Genomic DNA, 27,450 nt, shown 5'->3' with positions numbered 1-27,450 from the left:
GTTTCAGGGCTTGGCACCCCACGGATCCCCATGCACTGCCAGCAAGTTGTAACAAGGGGCTCCACACACTGCAGGGCACAGCAGACACTCTGTGGGTGTCACACTACAACCCTTCTACCTCTGGCCAGCTAAGGGGCATTCCACTGAGGGGGACCCCAGCAGGTGAGGATGGCAGGGGAAAGAAGACAAGGGCAAGGAGAAATAGCTGGCCCTTGCCATGAGAACAGAACAAACTGGATGAGACACAGAGCAGAGGATTACAGGTTTTTATTTTTCAAACATTCCCCCCTAGTCTAGCACATTCTACAGTCTTGCTAGCACAGATGGTAACAAAGCCTGTAATGGTTCAGAAGTTACACTGCTACAGAGAGCAAACAAAAGCAGAGGTTTATTTAAAAAAAAATTATTGTGAGAAATGGGTGGAAGAGTGCACAGGGGATGTGGTGGAAAGCGTGTCAGGTAGTGGTGCCCTGTGTGCAGCAGACATCTGTGCTAGCAATGCAGAAACCTTTCCTGGGATTGCACCAGGTGAAGACTCCACTGTGCTGGAAGCACCATTTCACAGAACCACCCCAGTGCTGTATAAGGTGGCTGCTTTCAGGACAAGTAACTTATCTTCCACTGAGCCAAACCTCTCAGGACACCCTGGGGAACCCCACACCACCAGTCCCACACCACTGCCCTTCTGAAAAGCAACCAGGGCTCTGGTTCTGTGTCCCAGAACATCCCCTTCTACCACACACCATAACAATGCCTCAGCCAAAGAACCATAAATGCAACACTGTCAGCTCTTACACCTTCAGCCTCTGCTGCCTCTTCTCCCTGCTGTACACCACAGCATCAGGAGTGATTTTGGTTCCATCAGATACTGCTCTCCATCAGCTACAGACACATCAGGTGCAGGCAAAGACACACAGGCTAGTGAAGAGAGGGGATCCCTTTCCTGAAGGTCAGGTGAGTGTGGTGATGGGTTAGCTCATGCTCCAAGTCTTCACACAGACACATCTTTTAGGCTTCAGAAGTCACCTCTTGCTTTTCCCCACATTAATTAGAACATGTTTTTCATTACACATGCAACTGAGGCAAGCCCTAAGCTATTCCCTGTTCATGCTCATGTCCCAAAGTTGATTGATTTGCTTTGGGTTTGTTTTTTGTTTTTTTAATAATGGATCCAAACTTTCACATTTTGGTGACAGTCCAGGACACCACTCCCAAGGCACTCCTACCTATGGCACCAGACACAGGTTACTCAATCCTGGAGCAAGGCTAGCCCTGAAGCATTTGAATGTGGCTATAAATAAGCAGCTAAGTAAGAAAATTAACAAATTCTTATCTACATAAAAGCTTTCTAGGCATTTCTTTTGGAAAAGCTGATTAGTGCTACTTGCTTCTATTATGACTCTTGTTTATGAATACACCCAGGCTCTGGAATGCTTCATTCCTCTCATCAGGATGATCTGACTGCTGTTTTTAAAGCAGCACAGGATAGGGATGACATGATTTTAGACACACCAGCAAGGAAAATTAAGGGCTCCCAGAAGCTTCCAATTTTCCAAGCTCTCACATGAAGCTGGAAGTACATGCTTGGAAGTAAAATATGCTTAAATTATAAAGAAAGTTCAAGCAATCTGCTAAACCCAAGTGTAAATAAAAGCAACAAGTCTGCCTCCTACTAAGCTCTATGGGTTTGGTTACCTGAATCTGTAGTGGCCCTGAGCTGCATGGTGGCTTCAATGCTGTGTAAGATGGCATTTGATCCTCAGAAGATGGAGAAATTTGTTGCCTGACCTCAGGGAGGACAAGGAACACAGCATAAAGGAATGCTTTGTGCCAAGAGTCCCCTGCCCGCCCCCCTCAGGCACCTACCCAGGAGCACCAGTCCCCATGTCACTGGCCCCTTCTCTTCTCACCCCACTCACAGCTGCTCTCAAAATCCCCAATCCTTCATTAGAGCAAAAACTAACCCAAAGTATGGGGCCTGTGGTGCTAATGCAGCATGAAGAGCCACCAAGACATGACCTGGGCTCCAGCAGCAGCAAGTAGCAAATGCTTTGGGCAAGAATACAAAAAACTGGACAAGTATTGAGCAACCCCCTGCCAGGTACAGCCTGTCTGCAAGCAGCAGTTTAGGAACTTCAGTCTCCTATGTCCTATGAGGAAGCATCTCAGGCTAAAACAGCTCAAGGTTCATGAAAATGAAGTGTCTGTAGAACTCCCAAATTCTCTGCATCCCTCCCCTCTGTATCCTGCTAAACATACAAAAAAGAAGTTAAATTGCTTGCTTGAGCCTGCAGCATTACATTCATGGTTTATTGAGCACTCCACAAGTCTTCTGAACACCATTCTCAGCACTGGGGCACTCTCAAGCTTCTTCAACCACTGACAGCTCCTGCTGTGTTGAGGACACACAAATCATCTGTACAGACTGCTACAAGGCAGAAATGTCACTGCCAGGACCCTGGTACAGCAGGACTCCAGCCACAGGTGCCCCTATCTCCAGTGTTATCTCCACCAGTATGGCCAGGGGAATATGGGAGAAAAATAGGTATGTGCTGTATTCCTTACTCAAAGGGTCTTGTCTGAACTCACACCAGAGCAGTAACCATGATGAATCCTGGGGTTACACCTCCTGCAGCAGGATCAGCTCAAGGACATGAACCAGCTGAGGTTATGCCACAATCTCCCTGGGGTGGTACCTGGGAGCTCAGGGCCAGGCTCTCTGCAGACAGGGATCAGGCCAGCTCCCAGGGCTGTCACAGTTAAGGGACACGCTGTAACAGCCTGAAGACAGCACCTCTTTCCCACAGACCAACCCAGCCTGAAACAGCCCACAGGTGGTCTGAAGCACTGGCAATTAATACTGCCTTTTCTATTGCTTTGGGTTCCATTTTCATGGAAAATGAGCCAAGAGACTCACATTTAACACGACCACACTTACTGGTGTCTTGTCCTTTGATACATAGCTGTGAATCCTGAGCAGCCATTCAACCTGCTCTGTACATCATGGATCAAGTTTCCTTCAGGACCCAAGCTAACAAGGCAGCATATTCTGCGCCAAACAACATAAATCTCTCCAGTCTGCTCACTGAGCTCAGAGTGGCTGATTCTCATGTGTGGCACATGCCATCAAGTGTTGTGAAAGGGCATCTATCCACTTGTGTAATGAACTAACTCCAGTGAGAATGTTCATCCATGCCTCAAGTGCACAAATTCTGGGATCCCAGCTTAGGAACTGCCTTTTTGTTTATTTGTTGCAATGAGATGTGGCCAGACATGTAGATTGTGGGCAAATCTGAAACATTGGGAGGTCTGCCAAGAAGGCAGCCTTCAAAACAAAGGTTATCAAACTATTCAAGGCTTTGATGGCATAGCATACTGTAGATAAGACTTTTGAAGACTCCTTGTTGGAGGGAACCAGGCAATCACTCCATCTCCAATCTCCACTCAGATTAAAATGAAAACAGAGCAGACAAGCTGGTGAAACCTTGTGGCTCATTGCACTGCATAATACAAACTTTCTGAACTGAAGCCACCTTCAAAAAGGACTGGAGAATCTTTCTGCCAGATCAAGTCCACTAGAATACCATGAAAGCATCATGTCTCCCACAGATCCTGTCACTGCAAACACCAAAACAGTGATAGGAACATGCCATTAATGCTCTGAATTTATCTTTTGACCCCTAATTTCTGTTCTGCAAAAATATGGAAACAGAGCAGGATCCCAGGTGGACCCCTGAGGGTGAGCCTACAGGCTTCAAGCTCCCCAGCAGTAGCAGAAGCTTCAGCAAGAAAACAAAACCCCTCAGAAAGCAAAGTGAGCTACCAAACCCAACTGACCATGCCCTCGGTAAGGGCCATGCAGAGTGTCAGCAGATATGGCACAATCCAGTCCACACCATCTCCTCAGCAGACCAGGGAATGTGTCCTGTGGATCAGCTGCAGGCAGCTACTCAGGAATTAGCTGAGAACAGCGCTGTTAATGATTAACATCCCCTCCATTGTGCCTTTGGCTCGGCAGGAATGTCCAGCCTGAGCAGCTGTGGCTGAAAGCCCTGCCAGGCACCTTCCTTCTGCCTCCTCTGGGGAGAGTAGCCATTCTCCAGTCACAATGCTGTGTCCTTCCCACTTTTCCAACATCATTTTCAGCTTCTTGGCCCAAAATGCCTTAGGCTGCCCCCTCCCATACTGTAGTGTTATCAGGTATGAAGGGGACAGATGCAGCAAATTTGTTTTGTTTCTTTTTTATCCAATAATCTCGTTTTTCAATTAAAATATATAATATATATTTAAAAAGGTTTAGAAAAGCTTCTATGTAATTTGCACCTACTTTTACATATAGATTACAATAATGTACAACTCTTCCCACAGTGGTTTGAAACCACGGGGACCTGCCAATTTCTTCCCCTCAATCATATACATCATCAAACATCAGATGTGTTTGCTCCTAATACAGCTCTGAAAAAGAGTCTGTCACTGTTGCCTTCTCAGACAGAGAGATGCATAATAGGGACACACATTACATTGGCTTCATGTTCACTGTAGAAAGTTCCCAGATTAGTAAAAAAATATTTCATCTATAGAAAATGCCCTTCTGAAAAGCAACCAGGGCTCTGTTAAGGCCACACCCAGGCTTTCCATTTTGCTGCTGTAGCAAGACAGATCAAAAACAAACCCAAAACAATGTTTTTTATGTCCCAGAAAGCAGCTACTAGCACCTGTGCTTATTTTACAGCAGCCTGGTGTATCAGGAAAGTGCTGAGAACAGCATAGGGACTTCTCAAAACGTGCTTCTGATTCAATGGGGCTCAGTTGGCACAGTGAAAAACTCAGTGTCCTCCTGTTCCACCCAGGGGGACAGCTGGAAGCCTTCTACACCACGAGAACCACCCTTCCCTGCAGAACAATGATGGATGCTCCAGTGATGGGCACACTGAAAGCACCCCCTGAAACAGCACACCCTTATCCCACAGGCCTTCTACCAACAAGCTCCCACCAATTCCTCTGTGGGATACCAAGTACACATCTGGTGGCTTAATCACAAAGTCCAACTACTTTGCCCCATGAGGCAAGCCAAGTGAGAGCAGAGCCAGCCCTCCACCAGTCCGAGGCACTGGGAGACTTTCTGCTGGAGCAGAGAGAGGAACAGCCAGTGAGAGATTCCTCCAGCAAACCCAACTCATCACACAGGAAAACACTATTGCCTGGCACGGAGGCTTCTGGCCCAGGTTTTTACCAGGGCTCCTCTTTGGACATGGGTTTCTCCAGGTGGTCCAAGGCAGGGTCAGGTTTGTGGGAAGAGCCATGGCACATAACAGGATTATTATTTTTAAACTCTTCCTGTTGCAGCCAGATGCAGGTTGCCCCTTCTTCCCAGATGGGCAGCCCTTTCTGCCCAAGGCATGGTGTGCAGGGAAACTGAATCCAACATGCTCCATTCTCTTCTCTGCTGGGGTGGGAAGTGAAGTCAGAACCCAATGTTCAAAACCTGAAGGACACTAGGAAGAAGAAAAATAAGAGTGACTGGTTAGAGCTCCTCTTCAGTGGGAATCCTGGATGCACAGATAAGGAGTTAATTACTACCAATCTGCCTCTACAGAACAAACAGACCACAAGAAACAGAGATCAACAGAGAGTCAAGTGGAGGATGCAATTGCTCAGCTCCAAGCTTCAGAGTATGACTGAGACAGAAAGGTCAGCAGTAAGTATTCCTCCTGTAAGCTGACAGCACCAACAAGGCTCTGCAAGATAAGGAAGTTTAAAGAAGGACTTGGCTAACACTAGAGGCATTGCAGGAAAGTGGAAAATTACTTAAACAACCACAAATATCAATTGGTAGGGAAAAGACTGTAAAAGAGACTTTTAAAGATCACACATAAACTGTTTATGCTCACCCACTTAGAGAAATCCTGTCTCTACTTCCAAATAATTAAACATTTTCAGATATCTCAGTCCCCCAAAAGTCTGAAGATCTCTTCTCAGGTCTTCTGCCTCACCTCAATAAAGCTGTCACAACTCATTGAAACAAGCCTTGGAATAAGTCTAAGCTGACTTAGGACACTGACATAAAACCACCACTGCAGGTATATGATCCACTTTGAAAGGCAAAACAGCAAGATAAATGTAGGGCATCCCAGCAGCTGCATTCAGTAACAGGGTGCATGAAATAAACCTGTGAAAAGGAAAAAAACCCCCAAAAACTACAAAAGGGAATCAGCCCTGAACAAGAAAAGACAGTAAGTTAAAACAGAAGCCAGAGCAATGGGCTGCTTTGGGAAATTGAAAGTTTATGAGGGTTTTATTTATTTATGTTCTGTCAGACAAAAATCCAATGTTTGGAGCAAAGGGAATTCGACAGAGCAAGAAAAGCATGAATCCAGACCAAACTGGGCAAGGGATAAGAAAGAGTTCTCCAGACTCTGAAGCCACAGGGAGTCTAAATGAATAAGTAAAAATAATTAACTAATATCCACCACAAGACTAAATGGATTCTACACTCACCAATGAGACAAAAGCTATAGCACTTCACAAAAAAGGCAGTTGTATTTCTATGCTGTCTTCCTCTGTGGCTAATAGCTCAGTTTGTGGGTGCTGCATCAGGGCTGGGTAGAGACCAAGTTTCAATGTTTGATCTCTAATGTCCATGCAAAGAAACACAGGCAGGGTTCAAACAGACTCCTGGTGAAGCTGTGGACAAGCTCTCTGACATTTAATGTGCAAGAAGAGGATAAAATCATGGGAGCTTTGAGCACCAAGGGTAACACCAACTAGCTCCTATCTTCCTAAGTGCTGCAGATAAGACTAAGTACTCTTTCCTAAAGATATCCTCTTGTCTACAAAGATAAATATTTCCCCAGTTCCCTTTCATTCTGGCTGCTCAAATCAGAATGTGATCACTGTGATTAACTGATAAACAGGTTTTGCTCAGCGTTATACCCATAACTGACCCAGAAGGCCATGAGTTAGGCCCACAGGAACTACCCAGACCAGCTTTATGTTAGTGATTACTTAAGAATAGCTTTTGCCAATGTGAATTAAACACTGAGAAAAGCAGCATAATAGAAAGGATATGAAAGGAAAAATGCCTGCCACACCAGAGCAATACATAGCTTTCCCTGGGATCCTAGGAACTCACTGCAGTAAGGGACAACTGACAGTCTTGGCCTCCTCACAGACACTGATGTCTGCAGCTCACTTGGTTTTGTAACTCGTTGAGAAAACATTCTGCCTTTTTTCCCACGAACATTCCTATTTCTCTCCACACGTGCCCTGCTCTCCCTTTGCTAGAAACCTGATTCACCTCTCTGTCTGGGCAGCCTTTTGCACAATACTTGCTCTCCTTTGGGGAAAAAGCTCCCCCTCATCCCACTCCATGGACTCCAGGATACAGGCAAAACAGAAAAGCTTTGCAAAAGGCAAACAAAATCTAAGGACAGAATAAAAGGCTCGAAGCAAAGCACACTGGCAGGGTGTGGCCTCTCCTCCTGGGGCAGCAGGGCTGTGACCAGAGCACGTGGGAGCTACGCTTTCTGCCCAAACACAATGGGGGCTCAGAACTTGCTCCAGATCTCACTCCTTCATGCCCAAAACATTTCCCAGAAAGTATCATGTGTGGAACAAAGAAAATCCAAGGGTTTTAACATCACTAGCTCCTCTGTTTTGATTAAGCAATTCACATAGAATATAAAATGGAGCAAGAACATAATCATGCTTTAAGAGCTCCTGTTCTCACTCTTAAGCACTTCATTATATCCACATTTTCAACACTACTAGACCCTACCCTTGGATAAATAATTCCTCAGCTTCTCTGCTTTACACTCTTAAAAAATAATCTATACCTGGTATGCTTTAAAGAGAGGCCTTGTCTACCTGACCCAGGAGTGCAGGACAGCCTGCACATGTTTTGAAAACACTTCTGTGAAAAATATTTCATCCCTGAAAAGTCCACAAATATAATGGCCTGTGCTAGCATGGCATAAAAACAAAAAAGCAAACCTTAGCAAACAAACAAAATCAACACAAAAGCTCAGAACAATATCCAATGGAAACACTGCTCAAAAAGCCACAGCCTCTGCCACTAACTTGCAAACTGTCCTAACACAGAAGGATACCCACAGTTTGTCAACCCAATTTCAAAACCAAAATTTGAAATTGAAACTGAGTTTCTGTATTTCACCTGAAGATAAGATCTTTAAATTAAGACACTCAGTAATTCAGCACAGTTAACACACATCACTATAAAAAGTCCCATAAGAATACAGAAAAGCTTGACTGATCCTCCTCTCCCTACAATAAAGAGATCGGTTAGGTACAAACAGAAGAACACTACCAAGAAATGACATCCTAAGCAGTGGGATGTGACTTGGAATAAGGAGGAGTTAAATTGTGTTTAAAATCGCAATATATAGTCATGCATCAATATCTTCAAACAGTTTAAGTAACACCAGCTCAAAGGACAGCACTTTACTCTGTCTGGACCCAAGACACTTGTAGAGAATGGCTGCACTGACAGAGGTCACCTGGTCCAAACCACCTCCAAGTGACTCAGGTGCCTAGGAAAGAGTATTAAGGCCAAGAAGATGATAATTTCTGTTCTCATGATTTTGAAGCTCAAGGGCTTCCCAGAATGACACAGTATCTGCAGTTTGCCCTCACTTCTGCCTGCTCAGCTGGACAGTATTAGCAGCTGAATTTGCAACACTAACAAATACCACATCTGCCTCCTAAAAAGGAAATATTCTTGGCAAGGCTTCCACTTTCCAACCAATATCCAGCCTATGCTCCAGCCTATCCACTTTCCATCAGCTAAGCTCCCAGTGTGAAGCAGGCCTTCAGCTCCAGTTCCCTAATTCTTCCACTGCCTCTGCTTTAAGTGTTTCAAGTCAGGGTGTCACTGCCTCAAAAAAGAAGATACTTTAAAGTCTTGCTGTCATATACACTATTTGCAAAACTGACACAATTTGTGCAAATATGACAAATTGCTGAAGAGGCAGCTTTGCAGTACATGGGACAGCACTAACACATCCTTCTTCCTTCCACCTCCATGCACACTGCAGACTCCTGTTTCCTATTCTAATAATGGGAAGCAATTGAGTAGTTAATGCTGGTGAGCCAACTTACCTGACTTTCCAGACACTACCCCAGGTAAGGGCAGGGCAGGAGGTGTGATAAGGGTGACTGTGAACAGCTACACACAGACCAAAGCAGACAGCCATGACATGGACATGCTTTGTACTACACATCCTAGAGAATTCTGCAGGGATAATAATAACCTGGGTAGAAACACAGTGTGTGCTTGGCTCAGTTCAACCATTCTGTATGTACTGGTGGATGTCTTTATTTATGGAATCAGCACATGCTCTCATGTCAACTGTACAGCTGTAGGCACTGCCTGATGTCCTGTGATGGAGTCATCTTGGGTGACAGGAGACAACAGGAGTTTCATTCAGATTATTCAATTTCATAAAGGAGCTGACTACCTGGTACGTAAGCTAAATCCACCTACCTTTAAACAGCTTTTTCTTCTCCTAAAAGGGAACATGAGCCTTCCAAAAGCTTTTTACTATGCTTTCAAAGAGGTTCCTTTAACTGCTGCAGAGCTGGGCAAAGGAACCATCCTAGACAGGGTTGTTGGTAGCATTTTACATAACTACACCTACCTTTTTGTGCTCCTGAAGTTAACTTGGTACCCAGGTATGGTTGGAGGCCTGTGAGGTGCTGGGATAGCTGGGAGTAGGCAGAATAGGTTCAAAATTAAAGTCCAGTCCTCCATCCATGAGTTCACTGTTGATTATGTAATCCATATCACATTCAAGGTTCTCCATGTACATGTCAATGTCCAGGTCAGTGGGGAGCCTGTCCTGGTTCAATCCCAAGGGAGCAGGGCTGGCAGATGAAAGGAGCACTGGACTGCCCAGCTGGACTGACTGGGCAGCTGTTGCAGAAACTGGAGCCTTCAAATTGGTGATGCTGGCAGTGTTTTGAGGAGATGTCACTATGGGAAGCGTTGATGGCAAAACACTGGCACCGACTGGTTCTGCCTGCTGCTCTGCAGGCTTTCCTCGTGGATTGCCTGAGCTCATCTTACTCTGGGCAGCTTGTCCACCCAGAAGCAGAAGAGTTCGGCTGCTCATCCTGTTACCAGTCTGTGGGAGAACTGGATCCACCTGAGTCATCATAACATCCCTTGGAGGAGGAGAGCTGGGTGTCAGAAGAGCTTCCAAGGTCTGAGGGGCAGAGAAATGGCTGACAGAACTTTGCAGTGAAATATCAACAGGGTTAAACAGGGAGTTGCCAAAAGTCTGACCAGCTGCATTTGGGCTCTGCAAAGAAAAGCTGGAATCTCTCTGGATCTGACCACTGGAAGCAGATTGCTGGGTGGACAGCACAGATGAGCTGGGAGACATCAAATTTAAGCCATCGATGAGCTCGAGCTCCTCGGTCACAGTTGGTGGAACATTGCTGGATGCACTGGAGTACACGAGAGAAGGAAGCAGCTCTTCATCGTGGAGGTCATCCTGCTCTGTCAGGATAGGAGAAAGCCTGGCACTGATGGTGCTTGCATTGGAACTGGTTCGAGGCCGGAAGGTGTTCCACACATCAGAGTCCTCGGTGCTTCTCGAGGACGGGCTCCCAGGCCACTTAGGAAACTGGGAGCCAGGACTGTCAGCAGAGGATTCTGGAGCAGACTGGAGAGGAGGTTTCTTCCTGGATGCTTTACCTCTGACTTTTGCAAGTTTGCTGCTGTTGTCCATGGAGGCAGCTCTTCTCCTTGGTGCTTTTCCACTTTTGCCACCCTCAGGATTGAGCATCCACCAAGAGCTCTTCCCTGTGGCTTCATTATGGACTTTAATAAACTTGCTGTGCAGGGACAGGTTATGTCGAATGGAGTTCTGAAAAAAAAAGAAATAAAACCCACAAAATGTGAGGACCTGACAACTGACACACCTCCCACCTAGAAACTTCACAAGCTTAAACACATTCAGGCAGTATGCAGAGAAGAAAGTTATAAGCTATCCATAAAAACCTGCTATTTCTGTCTGAACATGCTTTGCAGCAATAGCAAGCAGTGCCATGTTTCACTGCAATATCAAGGGTGAAGCTACCATGACAACTAGCAGCTTTCAGCTAGCAAAATACTAACACAAAGGAACTTTAAAGACCATACAGAATCTGCAAAAAATTAGGCATGTCACAGAGCAAGAAAACAAGTTCTAAAATACAACCTGCAATTTCAACATGAGCCTACCTGAATTTGAGCTATTGCTGTTCTCACCCTTTTGTCAGCCCCTTTACCCAGCATAAACCTGGCTAATTTTTTTAACGTTTATATGGCCAGTTTTCAGTCAGAGTCAAGCAGAGCATAACAGTAAATAAAACAGACTGGGTGAAGAGAAATGGCAAAGCACTTCTGTGCAGTGCATCCATTAACATCACCCCAAAACTGGAGAAATGGGAGAGAAACTTCAAGAAGAGTCCTAGAATCCTGGAGACAGGCAGGCTCCCTCTGCAAGGAGGCTGTGTGCTTTCCTTGGTGCATGTTCCTGACAGGGTAAGATGTTCAGTGGATACTGCACTCCCACACAGTACATGCCAGTTTTAGCCTCTCCCATCTTTCTGCTGGGTAAGACACACATTCCTTGCCTCTCCCAGCTCCCTCCTTTTGCTTTAGCTTTGCTGAAAACTGCAAGCTAACATGTCTGCATACCATCATCAAACTCAATTTTCATCCTGCAGCTGATAAACTCCCCAGAATTTTAGAATCAGGAAGCAACATCTCATTGTTTGAACAGATCCTCCATAAACTCCCCTTGAGGCCTAGGAATTTATTTGATATCTGCACTTAATTTCTTCAGATGGCCAAATTACAAATGATTAAAAGGTGCAGCATTGGAAACACAACAGGGGTCCAAGCACAACATTTTTTTCATATTAACTAAGTTATATAACAACCTTCAGTTTTCATGCATACTCTCTTTAATTCTGAACAAATTATCTTTTTCCACCAACTCTCAACACAGTTCTTTCCTGTCTGCTGCTTTCCCTCTCCCCACCCTTTTCCTCTCGGAAAAGTCCTCCCCATGCTAATTTTGGCCACCTCACCAAAAGTACTGTCCTAGAAAAAAGGAGACGCAGATATATTAACAATACAGGCAAAGTGGAAAGATTTTATGGAGATTGAAGGAGATCTGAGAATCATCCTGGCTTAGCTTTCATTTTAACCTTTGGCTGTTGAGGATTTGGAGAAGACTGGCTGCTTGCTGCAACTGGTATCAAAGAATACACATGTTCTTAATTGGAGAGTGACTGCAGAGCCAGAGCCTGATGGAACATGTGTCAGTCAATGCCCTCACACAGTTTTATTACTTGAGCTGTTCACAGTAATAGCTGTACAACAGTCCTGCCTGGATCTTCTCTAAACAAAGCTTTCCTTTCCTTCAAGTGTTGAAACAAGCAATTCAGACTGTGCACTGTTTCCTGCAAGGCTGCTGCTTTCATTTCCAAAGAATCCCATCCCTTTTCCCAGGTAAATGTGCAAAACTTTGAATGCACACTGCTGCAGCAATAAGAACCACTAAGTTGTCACTAATTCTTCATTTATTCTCCTGAAAGTAGCCTGGGAACTCATGATGGCATCTTGAGTATCATAAGAGACAATTTGTGTAGCTAATTTTTGGCTGAAAAGCAGCTTGAAATGAGACATCTTGGAACAAGAATAGAATTCACATGAGCACAATGAAGCCTGGTACCTTTTGTAAAACACTCCCAAAGTGATTTTACATGTTACTGCTGAACTGACATAATGGCAAAGCTGTAGAAACAGATAATTGCTGTACCACTCCTTCCTTCCTCATCTTCAAGCTCTCATCCTTCCGTAACACAAGCATCTGTGACGCTATAAGCAGTTCAGAGAGCAAACCAAACTGAAAAGCAGCCTTATCCTTCCTTGGAAACCACTTTTCCTGCCCCTTTTATCTCTGTTCTTTGAACTACCTCACCGTGGGGGTCAAGCACCGAAAACTGAAGAGAACAGAACGTGTAGTTGGAGGCAGAGGAAAAAAACCAGAACATTTCTTTCAACAGGGTTAACTGTTATCTAAAGTGCAGGGCCTAAGTTATCACTTGGCAGCTCTCCTGCACACTGTGGGAGGCAGCTCAGCACTGCAGCACAGAGCCCTGAGCCCTAACTCACCTGCAGGACCCAGCTTGGCTGCAAGGCTGCTGGCTGGAGCCCAGAGTGTCCCAAACTCCACTGAACCCACACACCCAGCAGCCTGAATGCACCTGCTAGTGATTCAATAGACCCAACACATGGAGGGCACCCTCCAATCTCACTGAGAGAGCCAGGGACAGATCAATGATGGTAAAATAATCACAGACCTGCAAGTCAGACATGACAGAAGAGGAAATGACAGAGTTCAGTCACCCGGGCAACCCTGACATATTTCCTTTCTCGATGTTAAGCAACCCACACCAGGAACACACAGATGACATTAACTTTTTAGATGCTCAATTTCAGCAGCGTGGGAGGCTCCCAGTTGGTTTAAGCATCTGCAAAACACACCAGGTCTTGACTCTGCAACTCTTTGATCATAGAGAAGCGTGACCTGAAGGAAGAGGTGCAGGCAGGAATCCTTCAAATCCTTAGGAACATCTTCAGCCCCTACTCAGGGAAGGATATTGTTATTTATTTAGGTATCTTACAGTGGTACTTATGACTGCACAATAAGCATTGCCATTAAAAAAATGCCAGCCTGTGTCTCTAAATCCATCATAGATCAAAGATGATTCCTGCAAACCACATTCAGACAAAACCAGTCTGAAATCAAGGACAGATAGTATGCAAAAAAATCAAGTTTGGCTAGAGACAAACTTGTACACTGAAGGGTGTACACAGGTGGGTCATAACCACTGTGTCTTCAAACTAGGATATATGGACTAGCCACAGAAGTGTGGCTAGGAGCTTATGCAAACTATTCCCTAAATCTTAGTTACCAGAACATTAGGCCTTCTTCTTTGATAAAATCTCCTGGCCACAGTTAAAGGACAGCAACACTTGTCACCATCAAAACAGGCCTGCCCCTGCAGCAACATCGGGGCTGCTGTGGATCCTGCCCAGCACCAAACACTGCTTTGGTCTCACATCAGGGAATTACCACAGGAGCTGGTAGCACAACCAAGCCACTGCCCTGCCCAGTCAGCCTCATGGGCAACTGCCACAGATACCATGGAAAATGCTCAGCTGAAATGAATACAGACTAAAGGCCACTGACAACCTTTCCAGGGGACTGTACAGCTTTGTAGGTACAACTGAGGTTCCCTACCATAAAACTGAAGTTTACAGGAGCAGAAGAAGGCTCTTGTGCCCTGCCCAGCAGAGCTGATCCCTGCAGCAATGGTGCACAGCCTGGGCTAGCAGAGCACTCAGAGCCAAGCACAAGCTAAACTCAGAAAGACAAGACAGAGCAGCTACCCTTCCAGGAGACACAGTGGTTTCCTTCCTTTCCTGGCCATTCTCCCAGGAAACATCATGTAGTTTAAACTACAAACCACAGAGGATCAGATTTCTTAACAAAAAGTCTCTCTAAAGGATGAGTGACAGAAGGAAAAAAAAAAAGAAAAAAAAAAGAAAGAAAATACATGCAATCACTGCAGCTGCCTGTAATACACTCTCACTGCCTTGGAGGCATACAAAGAACTTGGTCTCATCCCAGTGCAGGGCCATGTTCCAGTGCCAGGCCTATAATTGTGCTGAATTATCATTTGCCATGGCATTCTTGGGAGGCTGCAAGGGGAGAACACTCTGCCTGCTGTATTTGCCAGTGCCTGTCTCAGCCACTTGGCTCCAAAGGCTTCAGGAAAAAGTTCCTTGTAGAGATTTGCACCAGCAAGTAAACAAGTGCTCCAGAGCCAGGGAGCTGAAACACTTCCCCAGCAATCCCCTTCCAGAAGGCACACATGAGCACAGACGTCAAGCTCAGCAGACAGGGATCTCTATCTTAGGAAGAACATTTTCCTTTCTGTAATCTTTCAGTGGGAGGCCAGAAGAAGATCACAGCTCTCTAAAAAGCAAAGACTGGGCGATTTACAAGACAGGCAGGCATACACAACAGAAGCTGTTTAGGATTAGATAGAGCAGAAGAAACTTGTTGGAACAAGTAATACCAGCAGCCCAGGAACAGCCTCCTCTGAGAACTGCCTGGAAAACTGAGCTGTGCTGCAAGGAATAATCATTCAGCACAGCAGCTTTCCAGAAAAAAATGGCAAGGAGCAGGGAAGAGTAGCAAAAAAATCTTCAAGTAATTTAACTGGCATTGCATGAAGTAGATGAATTTTCACCAAAAAATGAGCTTTTCCCAACTTTTGAGGGGAACAACCACGCTCAACAAGGCTTCAAATTAAAAATAAATTTCTCATATTTCATGCTGCTTCAGTGCATTACAACAAGAAGGGCCTGTTAGTGTCACTTTAAGCAGGGTTAAGTGTATGTTGCTACACTGATGGTTGGCCCTCTTCACAGCTGAGTACTCATCAGTTTTCTTCCACCTGGAATACAGGACACCTGGTGACCCCACATGTGCCCTACTGTCCTACTTCTGTGTACTGCCACCAGCCTCATTTTCCACACCCAGCACTCAGCCACTCTCTCACCCACTACACCTTGCCATGCCCAGCTGCCTTCCTCCCACCTCACCCACACAGACCATTTAAGGACTACTGGGATTAAAAGGTAAAATACCCTGTTAAGAGATAGATAATGGACAACATCCACTTGTATTCACTAGGCTTCCATCACTGACTCCTCAGTATGGCATCTGAACAAGCCTCATTTAGGTTGTTTTTCATTTTCCCCCTGCTTTAAGGAAAGCCAGTTGGGCTGCCAGCAGCTGGGACAGGGAACATCGCCCTGCAGCCAGCACTAAGCACATCACTAACAGACCATGAGGTAATGGCAAAAGTCCAGCAGCTTCCACCCACCCTCAGCTACACAGGATTCAAACAGCCAGACCCTCCCTCCCCTTTGCAAGGCAGCAACTTCCAAGAAACCAAAATAAACCAAAACTAATAGAGAGCAGCACCTACAAAACCATACAAGAGCAGGTGGACTTAAATGATGTATCGTGACTACAGCAATGACATCAATATTCCAATTCAGTTTAGAATATTTCCTCATTTTTAGTGTCAGAAGATTTAATGGGAATTGTGTCCTTTCAGGCATTTAGGAATAAACACTACAGGCTTTCTCAGCACAGTCACAGAAAGCAGCCTTTCTTCACAGACTGAGGTCAGTGGCTCTGTGCAGCACAGACACCCCCAGACTCCACCCTGTGCCTCACCTATGCACAAACCTGCACCAGGCTGAAGGTTGGGCAGAATTACACTTTGCTCAGAGCCAAGATGCTGAGTTGAAGTTTTATGTATCCTTTTGGTTTATGACATCCATTCAGTTTTGGCTCAGTGAGGAAACACAGGGAAATATTCTGAATGTCTTCTGAAACCACTGCAGCCTTTCAGTAAATAAAGGGGGGCTACAAGGAATCAGGAGAGGAATTGTTTACAAGGAGTGATAGGACAAGGGTGAATGGCTTCAAACTTGAGAGCAGTTTTAGACTGGATATTAAGCAATTCTTCCCAGTGAGGGTGGTGAGGCCCTGGCACAGGCTGCCCCATCCTTGAAGTGTCCAGGGCCAGGCTGGATGTGGCTTGAAGCAAACCTGGTCTGTTAGAAGGCATCCCATAGAATGAGATGATCTTCAAGGTCTCCTCCAACCCAACCCATTCTGTAATCCTATTATCGTGCAATTACCATTACCAAAAGTCAAAGTAAGCCCAGCACTGCCACCAGATGTTCCTGTTCAGGTAAAGGGTTTCTTAGTGAAATTAAAGCAGATTCTCCTGATAATGATTTGGCCCCTTAGTAGTTCAAGTTAAGAACCTAAGGTTTTGAAAAATCTGAGCAAAAATAAATAATCTTAAAGGATACAGGGACATACCAGCAGCTATAAAAAAACAGCAAATGTGCCTATTTTAGGAACTTATTGCTTATTTGCAGATCTGACTTCAGAAAAAACCAAAAAAGTCGCCTGACTGATAGCACACCAACAATAAACTTTTCGACTTTGCCAAAACTAGTGTTCACATGATTTTGTATCTACTGAACTGGAATTTATTTGCAAGGCATAAAGACAGCCTGGCAGAATCTACCAGCTGCAGCACAGCAGAAATAGTCCAGAAGATGGACAGGGTTCCTTTTGTCTGCTGGCCTATTCTCTTTCATGGAGGAGCTTCAGAGGGCCACAGGACGAGCAGTTGCTCCAACCTGAGGGAGCTCTGCACATGCTCTGCCAGGAGATCAGACAGCCACAGCTCTGGGAGAGCCTGGGCACTGTCAGGGCCAGCACTGAAAACCAGTGAAGTGACTGACTGTGACTGAGCCCTCAGCCAGGTCTCCTGATCCAGCTGGTCAACATTTAATATCAACTACAAGGCTGGAATGGAAGGCTTTTCAGGAAATGCTGCCCACTTTAACAAAGATTAAGAGATCTGTTTTAGACAAACAGAACACTTGGTAATTTTTAATTCGTAATACAGCTCCTTGAGCTGTTGCATATACACACACACACACATACTGTACATATGTTGTGAATATCCATGCACACATTTGAAATAAATAGGGAGCACCAGGATGCAGAGGTGTGACATCAGCTGCCCATAATTAGTGTAATAGTGCAGAATAATTTGTTCTTTGTGTTGCATACATAGATACATAGGTGACATCTGATTTTTGTTTCAGTGACATACTTTTGGAGGGTGAAGAGGATGGCTTTAAAGTTTATTCTGTTCCTACAAAGGAAAAGACAAGAGCTTGGGGAGAGTACACAATTTGTTTCACTAAGAAAGATGAGTCCTTCTTGTTCCTCACTGTGCCAAATTTGCTTGTACACATGGATGTAACAACCAGTGCATTCTCTGCAGGGTTTTTGCACTTTACCCCAAACCCTCAACCTTCCCCTTGCAAGTAATCTCAAAACCAAAAGGAATGACCCTCTTACCCATGGATACCCAGAGTACCCTGCAGAGCACCCAGGGAAGGATTATGAGGAATCCCCAAACACCCCCTACAAGGACACTTGTGCCTTGCAGGCTGGTTAATTCTTAACTTCAGCTGAACTCCTGCAGGGAAAGGACAGGCTGCCCACACTGCAAATGTGTCCTTTACAAGGTGTTTGAAGCACTTCAGGAGCAGCCAACTCCATCTTCCTCGAAAACACAGATCCTTCCGGAATTCATGGAGGTCACACCCTGGCAGCGGCAACAGCTGCACTTCCCCCAATTGTGTAGTGGAGCAGGACAGCCTAAATTAATTATGAAACAACAACGAGTTTATGGAGTTTATATTAACTAAAGTAGATTAAGAGTTTTTAAAGACATATTGTTTTTAATTACTTAATCTAAATTCTCTGTTAAACTGCACTATATAAAAACAAAGTGTATTATCGGTTTGGCTCTGTCCAAATGAGATAGAAATGCCAGAGCTTTAGAGCTGTACCACCATCTTAACAGGCATCAAAATGCTACAGCTACCTTTAACAGCAGCTTCACATTTATTTCCTTTATGTAAAATCATTCACGTCAAAACTGAGAAATCACTAAGACAACTCAAGAAGTTTTTCCTTTACTTTACAGATTAAAAACCCCCAAAACATGCAAACAGAGCTTCACAGCTCTAAAAATAACAAGAATTAAACAACAACAACAAAAAAACGAGACAGGTCCATTCCTCAAGTGAAGATACATCTTTTGTTTATCCAGTTTGTCTTAAATATGCACGAATTAATTTTGCTCCAAGTCCACTAAAGTCAAATTGAACTGACTTGACTCAGTCCCCGTCTGTAACACTGTAAATGTCTGACCTCCCTTCACTTACGGGATCTGAATGCAAACAGACTAAGGTCAGTAAAACAAACAAACTTCTTGCAAACCCACGTAACTGTGAGTTAACAGAAAGAAATACTAAAAGTAAGTTCCATGGTCACACATCCTGCCAAGCTCTGCCAACAGGATTTTGTGATTGAGCAGGAAAGAAAATGTACTGTATTTCTATCATGATTTTCTGTTTGCTGGTTAAATCAAGAGCTTTAAACTGCCCTAATCATAAGACAGGCTGATTCCTACCACAGTTGTTGTTGTTCTGCCTGCCCTCATCCTTCTTGGCAAAAAGTTTCTTTTTCTACTCCTTCTAAAGCCAGAATTATCCTGTTCCCAGGCTGAAAAACCACACTAAAAAGTCAATTACAGGAAAGCTACAACAGCATCTGACCAGGAATCTCACTCTTGTGTATGCATAAATTCTCAAAGTGAAATTCTGGAATTTAAATCTACTGCTACATGTCACAAAAGTGACACATTATTAAAACACAGAGTAACACCAATGGCTGATGGTCCCATTATATGTGAATGGATATAACAAAAGAACAGCCATAGTGGATTAAGCCAGAAGTGTACTTATTCCAGCAGCCAGTCCAGCAGGACATCCCACTGTATTCTACCTTCACCACAGTACCTGGGAGCATTTGAGAAAGCACAGTGAGCTTTAATCTCAGGCACTACTGCCCAACAGATACTCAGACATATTCCTGACAAGAAAATGCACCAGTTCTGTTAAATTAACATGACTGCATGTAGAGCAGCAGGACCAGGAGAGCAGCCCTAGCCTGAGGAAACAAGAACTATCTTCCACTAAAAACACCAAAACCCAAGCACTGTCCCAAATCAGAATGTAGTATACAGAACCCAACCTACACATACAAGTAACAGAGAACAATTCATATTAGTTAAACCAGATGCACTCTCTAGGAACTGTCAATGAGTGATAAATGGAAAGGTGAAAAGTTTTGTATTGACGCGTGCTGGCCCAAGCTGTGACAGCTGCATCCCTCTCACCGTGTTTCTACCCTCTCGAGCAAATGTTTGCACTCACACCACCACGTGGTGTGCCACTTCAGAGAGCTGAGCCAGCTGAAAGCCAACCTACCAGAAACTGATGTTTATTTATTTATTTGCTGTCTGAAATTAACTCTCTGTCCTCACCTACTGCTCAGTCAGACAACTGGAACACGTGGCTGGAGTCACGGAAGCCCAAAGCCCCAAACCGTGCTGGCTGAACCTCCTGCAGAACTGCAGCATGGATGAACTGCTAATAAATACTGCAAACAAGAGTGTAATTCCAGTCTGTGGTGAGAGAGCAACAGATCACACTCTTCAGAGTCCAGTCTCCATGGCATCCGCTCTGATACATCAGGACAGGCTGAGGGGCTATTTTGCAAGCCAGCTCTCACATTTCCCTTTCTCTTTGCTGGAACTCTTTAGACTAAAGATAAGGGAGCACAAGGTCGCCACAGGCAGAACTGAAACAGTCTGGAGCTCTTTTAACAGAGCCCTGCACACACCTATTTCCAGAATGAGACAAGACACTGCTGAGCCTTTAAAGCAAATTATTGCTTTCCCTTTTCCAAACTCCAGCAGAGGCCCCCATCACGTTCCTGGAAACAAGACGCTTTTTCAAGAGCCCTCCTCGAAAGCCAAGCACGCTTGCTATGGCACAGTTATTTATACCGAGCTTTAACAACCACGTGACAGAGAACTGCGGCCTTGAGATTAAAAAGCCTCCAGGCGAGGCTTTACCCTGCACAGAAACTCGGACACAGCCTGTTAAATGTGTCCTTTCTCTGCTGGAAAAGTTTCTAAACGCAAAGAGGAGCCTCGTAGGGTCATGCCACAACCAGCCCCAGCAGCTGCTCCCGGTGCACAGCCGATGCTTGGGCTCGGTCTGAGACCCCGGAGCTTTCAGCGGAGCTTTCAGCCCAGGCGCCGTAGTGCCCCCAGTGCAGCCCAGCAGCAGCAACAGGTGAGCACGGAGCGGGCGGCGGGGCGGGCCGGGGCACCGGGGAGGCGCCTCCGCAGCCGCTCCTCGCCCGGCCCGGCCCCGGCACACGAGGCCGGTCCTCCCGTTACGTACCTTCCAGCCGGCGGAGCTGTTGCTGTCACCCTTGTCCTTGAAGTAGGGGACGGAGCGCACCATCCACTCGTAGATCTGCGCCAGCGTGAGCCGCTTCTCGGGGGCGCTCTCGATAGCCTGGCTGATGAGCTCGGCGTAGGACTGGCTGCCCCAGGCATTGCGCCGGGAGCCGCCCTTCCGCGCCACCGCGCCGCCCGCCCGCGCCCCCTCGGCCCGGCCGGGCCCCGCCGCCGCGCCGCCCGCGCCCTCCTCCGCCGCGCCGGCCGCGCCGCCCGTCTCCGCCTCGGGCCGCGGCAACGGCCAGGTGCAGGAGCGCGGGCGGCTCTGCGGCTCAAAGTCAGGGTCGATGTCCGGCGACGCCGCGGCCCCAGCCGGCTCCGCCATGGGCGCCGCCTCAGCCCCGCCGGGAGTGCCGGGCCCGCCACCCCTTTGTGCGCCCCGGGCCCGCTGCCGCCGCCGCCGCCGCGCCGCTCTGTTTACCAAGGAGCGGCGCTGCTCCCCGCGCCTGCGCACGCGGGGCACGCCGGGAGCGGTAGTCCCGCCGGGGAGTTAACAGGCAGCCATGCACGGACGGTGGACTACAGTACCCAGCGCCCCCTGCGGCGGAGGGCGGGGCGTGTCCCGCTACGGGTGAGCGTGGCAGGCGGTGCGTTGATGTGACTACAGCTCCCAGCGGGCATCGCGGCGGGCTACGCTTACATAACCTGCCAGGCTCAGTACGGGCCTAGTCCCGCCACGGTGGCAGAGAGCTGACAGTGGCGTGATGGCAGCAGCTCCGAGGCGGCCGTAGCTCCTCCGCCCGCCTCAGAGTGTGCCGCGGCACTCCGCGTTGGCCTGAGAGTGCTGCTGCCTCCGCCATCCCGTCACGGATGGGAGCCTATTTCCGGGACACTCCCTGGCGTAAGGCGTTATGGGTCTGCGTCCCGATCTGCCCGTCAGAATCGCGGCAACCATGTTCCAGGGCCTCGCGTTCCCTACGCTGTACAGCGTCCGGGGCTGGCAACACTCCAGACGCTGTATGGCGCAGTCCCTCTGCACGTTTTTTAGCCCCGCGCTCCGGTTTCCAGCCGGGCGCTCAGCGCGGCCGCTTCAGCTTCGGGCTCTGCCCTGTCCCGCGGGGGCCTGGCCGGAACAGCTCAGGGGACGCGGAGCAACGCCGGGAGCAAGCCTGCCATGCAGGTTCCAGGGCCGGCCTAGCCAGCCCCGCGGGCTGAATACCCGCTGCGTTTATGCAGGGGGCGGCCGCACGGCGGCGCTATCACGGCCGTGGCTAAGCGGCCCCGAACCCTGGATAACTACCGCGTTATGCAGGCGCTGTGCGGGCACCGTGCTGCGATGTGCGGGTGGGGTGGCGGCTGAGGGGCCCCGAACCCTGGATAGCTGCGGGTTTATGTAGGCGGCGGGCGGGCTCCGTGCAGCTATGCGCGGGCGGGGCGGGCTGCGGTAGCGGGCGGGGCGGACCGGGCGGGGCGGCGGCACCACCACCATGTCGGAGGCGGCGGTGGCGGACACCCGGCGCCTGAACGCGAAGCCGCAGGACCTCACGGACGCGTACGGGCCGCCCAGCAACTTCCTCGAGATCGACATCTTCAACCCGCAGACCGTGGGCATGGGCCGCGCCAGATACACCAGCTACGAGCTCCGCATGCGGGTGCGGCCCCGGTCGGGCCTGCGGGGCTGGGCTGCCCGGTGCGCGGGTGTGCGGCCCGGGGAGGGGCGGCAGCGCTCGGGACACGGCAGCGCTCGGGACGGCGGCCGGGTAGGGCCGGAGCGGTGCCGCTGTGGAGCAGCGGGGACGGAGGAGGCGAAGCCCCGGGCTGGGGCGAGCCTGCGGGGCTCAAGGTCAGAGCTGATGGGCTCGCCCGGCATCCAGCGGGGGCTGCTGCGCGCACGGACAGCGAGCTGCTGCCTCAGCAGCTCCGGAGCCCCGCTGGGTGGCTGCTGAGCAGGGCACGGCTGCACGGAGCTGCTTATCTCAGGCAGGGGAGGAGAGCTGGGTGGCAGTAATGTGGGGCTGCTCTACCGAGAGCCCGTGGCCTAGGAGTGTGCATAGCAGGCTTCTCTTCATTCGGCCTTAAACGAGCTGAACTGGGGACCCCTTCACAGCTCTGCGGCTGATAGATGGGCAGAGTAAAACTGAGCTTCCCCTAATACAAAGTCCCTTTAGCATGTGTTGTGGTTCTGGTTTAACTTTTGCTTACAGCATGGTTTAACTGCTCAATCTCCTCTGCCTTTCAGAAGAATTGGTGTTTGCTTTTTCCTGCTCTGGTGCTTGGCTCCCGTCAGCCTGCAGGTGGCAATGGGAACCTCTTAGTCCCACTGAAACAAGCAGAGATGCTCTGAAAACAGCTGGGTTTATTTCATAGACTCAAGAGCACAGTTAATTGTCTTGCAGTAATATCTAAATGCTGCCCATATGAAGGTTTTGTTACCTCAGTTCCTAGAATGATTCAGACAGTGTTGATGGGGTAAAGGTAATGCAGCTGTCATTTGTTGGACTCCAGTGGCAGGGGAGAAAGGTGAGGAATTGCTGCACCGTTCTCCAGTGACAAGATGGGCATGAAAAGCCTGTTAGGGTGGTTGCTCTGTTTAAGGAGAAGACTGTAGATAAGGTCTAGCCTTGAACAGTTGCTGGGGCAAGATTTCCTCAGTTAGTTCTTCCATGGAGATGCCACTGTCAGGCCAGATGTTCTTTTGCTCTGCAGGCTGCTGCAAAACTCTCTTGTAGATTACTTCAAAATGGAGTAAACTTGGGTGAAAAAAATATTATTCTCCTGACAGTCATATTGTCAGCACTAGTCCCAGTGTATGCCCCTGGGAAGGAGGCATGTTCCAGAAATAGTCACTCAAGGGAGAGGGAATGGCTGGCACTAAATAGACTGGCTTGCTTGAATCTGAAGGATTTTGGTGTTTGTGCTGTCCTGAATAAGGAAGTTGATTGTTCCCATCATGCATCCTCAGGAGGTTTGATTTTCTCATTGCATCTTTAGGTTTCAGTTGCTTATGTGGCTTCCAGAGCAACTTGCAAATAAACTGCTTTGCTTCATTACAGACAAACCTCCCCATCTTCAAATTGAAGGAGTCATGTGTGAGGAGACGATACAGCGACTTTGAGTGGCTGAAGAATGAGCTGGAACGAGACAGTAAGGTGAGGCCTGGCTCAGTCCTCCCTATTCCTTAAGCCAGGATGTGGGAACAGTTGCAGCAATAATCTTGAGATTCCCAGAAGTGGGGCTGTGGTGCTGGATGTTGCACCCCAGATACTTAAATCTAGGGGTTAAACTGAGATTCCTTTTCTCTAGTTTGGTACAAGGAGAAATGCCAACCAGATATTCTCAAGAGGTCACAAATGCACAAAAGTTTACTGGCAAAAATAAGGAATTTTGGCAAAGGAGTAAATACACTTATAAAACACTTATTATAACATTACTTAGCATTAAATTACTATTAACTTAGCATAATGTTATCCTGCTTAACTTAGAAACCTTTAAAACCTTAAGTTGCTACGTTACCCAGAAAACTTCTGTGAAAAGATGATTAGAAGGAAAAGAGAGAGAAAGACAGAAAAGGTACAGAAAAACACACATAGCTACCAACTTCTAGGGTTCCAGCAAGGGTGAGATGGAAACTCCAGGAGAATGCAGGGGCCTGACAAGCCCCTCATGGGAGCTTTTAAGCCCCTGGGCTTTCGTGGCCGCCTCCCAAGGTGGAGCTTCTGGCCACTCAGGGGCTGGGTTAGCACCACCCTAAGTGTGTGATTGATGAACAGCTCTGCCCGGCCTGGGATGTTAGCTCTGGGCTGAGGGGTGGAGCCCTTCACAAGCCCTGATCTGCCCCTCCCACCAAACATGCACACCGGCGTTTGCCAAACATCCTAAAATGTTTTGAGACATGAAACTTAGCCAGTCTCTGACAGTGGGCACCTTCTGCTCTGTCCATGTGATGGCACTGGAGATGAGCATCAAAGAGCAAAGGATGTCTGGTGGCTGCTGTGCTCATGGGGTGATGCTGTGCTTTCAGATTGTAGTGCCACCGCTGCCTGGAAAAGCTTTGAAACGACAGCTTCCCTTCCGAGGAGATGAAGGCATCTTTGAGGAGTCCTTCATCGAGGAGCGGAGACAGGGCCTAGAACAGTTTATTAACAAGTAAGTTTCATGTCCTGGCTTTGCTGTGTGCTGCCTTTTTAGCTCTTGCTGGCCGTGGGCTGGCTGTGAGAGAGTCTTGAGTCTTGACCTGCTTCTGGCAGGTGCCAGTGCTGGAGGGTGGCACCTGCAGCCACGGAATGAAACTGGAACTGGAGCAAGTCCTGCCCTGAGTGGGGGCGGTGCTTTGTGCTCTCTCCTGAGAGCATAGTGAGTATTAGCAGAACAGCTGTGCTGCAGGGACCCACCAGCATGGTACTGTTGGTTCAGGGCACGGCCTGGAAGGAACAGCCTGTGCTCAAGCACCTCTTACAGGTCCTGTTGCAGAGCCATGCGTGACCTTGGGCTGAGCGCGGTGCAGGTGTGCTGAGCTGGCTGCCTGACTCCCTCCTGACACGTCAGAGGTGTGGGGGTCTTGGAGGCAGCTGTGCTAACCTCCACATCTGATTTTCTTCCAGAATTGCTGGACACCCACTGGCACAGAACGAGCGCTGCTTACATATGTTCCTGCAAGAGGAGACTATTGATAGGAATTACGTCCCAGGGAAAGTGCGCCAGTAGGAGCACCTGGCACTGTCTTCCTCCATTCCACCCTCCCTCCTGCAAAAATGACATTTATTTTTACACTAAATCTGTCTTCTCTGAACCAGCTTTTCCTCTCTTGAACCTCCCAGTTTGTTCAGTATTTTCCTCTTTTGTAACTGGCAGCAGTTTGTTCTACTGGGCTGTGGTCGTGGCCTAAAGATGTGAAGATTTATGCAAGTGAGTGTGTTGTCCCACGTCTAGGGGCAGATGTGGATAGGTGTGGAGCAGGAACTTGCTAATGGCGTTCTGGTGTAGGAGCTGCCTCTCTCCCTGTACAGGAAGATAAGAGATGACCTTCACTTCCTTGTCTGTGCAGCCCCAAGCATCTCTGCAGGAGACTTTGAAGAATAGCAGTTGTCATGTTGGTCAGTGATTATATCAGGTATTAGAGTTTTAGTAAGGTTTATCCAAACCAATGAGTAGGTGCCTGGGTGTGTCAGTCTGTCATCCACCCCATTCACCCTGCATGAAACCCCCATTCTTCACTGTCTGGAAGTGCTGAGACCCAACACCTACTCAAACCCCGCTATCAGCCTCCTGAATTACAGACCTATTTGGTGTATTTGTGTCCCCTCCTTTCTAAGGTGCTGCTGGCAGCTCGAGGGGTTTCCATCCCATGTGCTCTCATGATGCTCTTTGTGGGCCATTTGGCATGTGGAAGATGGGATAGTCTGGGCTGTAGCCACGTGTACTGTGATGCATTGGCCCAGAGTTTAAGAAACACCACAGCCTGCTGTAGCATGGGCTGCTGGGCTGGTGTTGCCTGCAGCACCCTGCTCGGCTGAGCCTAGTGACCTTATCCTGGGCCCCAGCTGCTGGGAGGAGCAGACTGGCTGGCTGAGGAGGAGCAAGAGAAGGCTGGTGGGAGCAGTTGTAGGGTGCAGCTGTGATGGCTGCTGCTGGAGGAGCCCAGCAGTGGGGCCTGGAGTGAGGCCACCTCTCCAGAAAAGGACAGCAGAAAATGGGAGTCAGTCCTAGGTTAGACATTGCTTACAAAGCAGGAGAAGTAGCAGTGGCTCTTTGTGTGTTCTCCCCTGTTGTGCAGTGAGCTAGGCAGTCACTTGTGTGGAAGTGAGAACATTTGACTGGTCAGGGAAGTGTTCAGAGCTTGAGGAGACAATGAGGCTGTGACTTGCTGCAGCACAAGTGTCCTTTGGAGGCTTCCCCAGCTGCCACAGCTGTGATGAGTGAGGTTGGGCCTCAGCTAGGGGGCTCCTCAGGTCAAGGCTGGCTGGTTTAAAAGTGCTTGGTGACTTTGTTGTGGCACAGTTGAGCCTTTCTTGGAGCACAGGCCCAGAGTGGATGCCCTCCTGTTCCTGCCAGGCACGTTCCCCGAGGCCTTCCCAACGTCCCCTCTGTTTTCTGGTGAGGAACTGGTACTGCTGGGCGAGAGGTGACTCTTTGGGAGAAGTCGCTGAAAGCGCGGGGGAGCTGCTCCGGGGGCGGGCTCGGTCCGGAAAGGGCCGTGGGGCAGCGCGGAGCCCGGTGCCGGTGGAGGCGGCCGTGGCCTCGGAGAGGCTCGGTCCCCGCCTCCTGGTGCCGCCAGTCGCGCTCGGGGCGGCTCCATCCCCTGCCCTGCGCGGGGCTGCCATCCATCCAGCTGTCTGCACCCTGTCCAGTGTAACGTCCCGGTGCCGTTCGCATTAAACCACTGTGAAGCCAATTGTCTGCCTGGTCCTGGGGGCTACCGGGACGGGGGAACCGCCG

General features: G+C 48.2%; 2 protein-coding genes across 3 annotated transcripts; one reads left to right on the top strand and one right to left on the bottom strand.

Moving 5' to 3' along the window:
• Positions 1-252: 252 nt before the first annotated feature.
• Positions 253-21,480, bottom strand: FOXO4 (forkhead box O4). Its single transcript, XM_059482668.1, has 3 exons — positions 21,017-21,480; positions 9,657-10,889; positions 253-5,495 (listed from the first exon to the last, which is right to left on the bottom strand). Exons 1-2 carry the CDS (start codon positions 21,398-21,400, stop codon positions 9,675-9,677), a joined length of 1,599 nt encoding a protein of 532 aa, XP_059338651.1. The 5' UTR covers positions 21,401-21,480; the 3' UTR covers positions 253-5,495; positions 9,657-9,674.
• SNX12 (sorting nexin 12) lies at positions 20,698-27,406 on the top strand. Of its 2 annotated transcripts, none has more exons than XM_059482669.1 (4): positions 20,698-20,905; positions 24,069-24,164; positions 25,037-25,161; positions 25,617-27,406. In XM_059482669.1, exons 1-4 carry the CDS (start codon positions 20,714-20,716, stop codon positions 25,717-25,719), a joined length of 516 nt encoding a protein of 171 aa, XP_059338652.1. In that variant the 5' UTR covers positions 20,698-20,713; the 3' UTR covers positions 25,720-27,406. The 2 variants fall into 2 exon arrangements, with proteins under 2 accessions (XP_059338652.1, XP_059338653.1); XM_059482670.1 differs by lacking the exon at positions 20,698-20,905 and adding an exon at positions 22,472-22,667.
• Positions 27,407-27,450: the final 44 nt, after the last annotated feature.

This window comes from Ammospiza nelsoni, chromosome 15 (genome assembly GCF_027579445.1).
Source record: "Ammospiza nelsoni isolate bAmmNel1 chromosome 15, bAmmNel1.pri, whole genome shotgun sequence".
Lineage (NCBI taxonomy): Eukaryota > Metazoa > Chordata > Aves > Passeriformes > Passerellidae > Ammospiza > Ammospiza nelsoni.
Note: the sequence above shows the minus strand (reverse complement) of the source record. Positions and strands in the feature narration are given on the sequence as shown.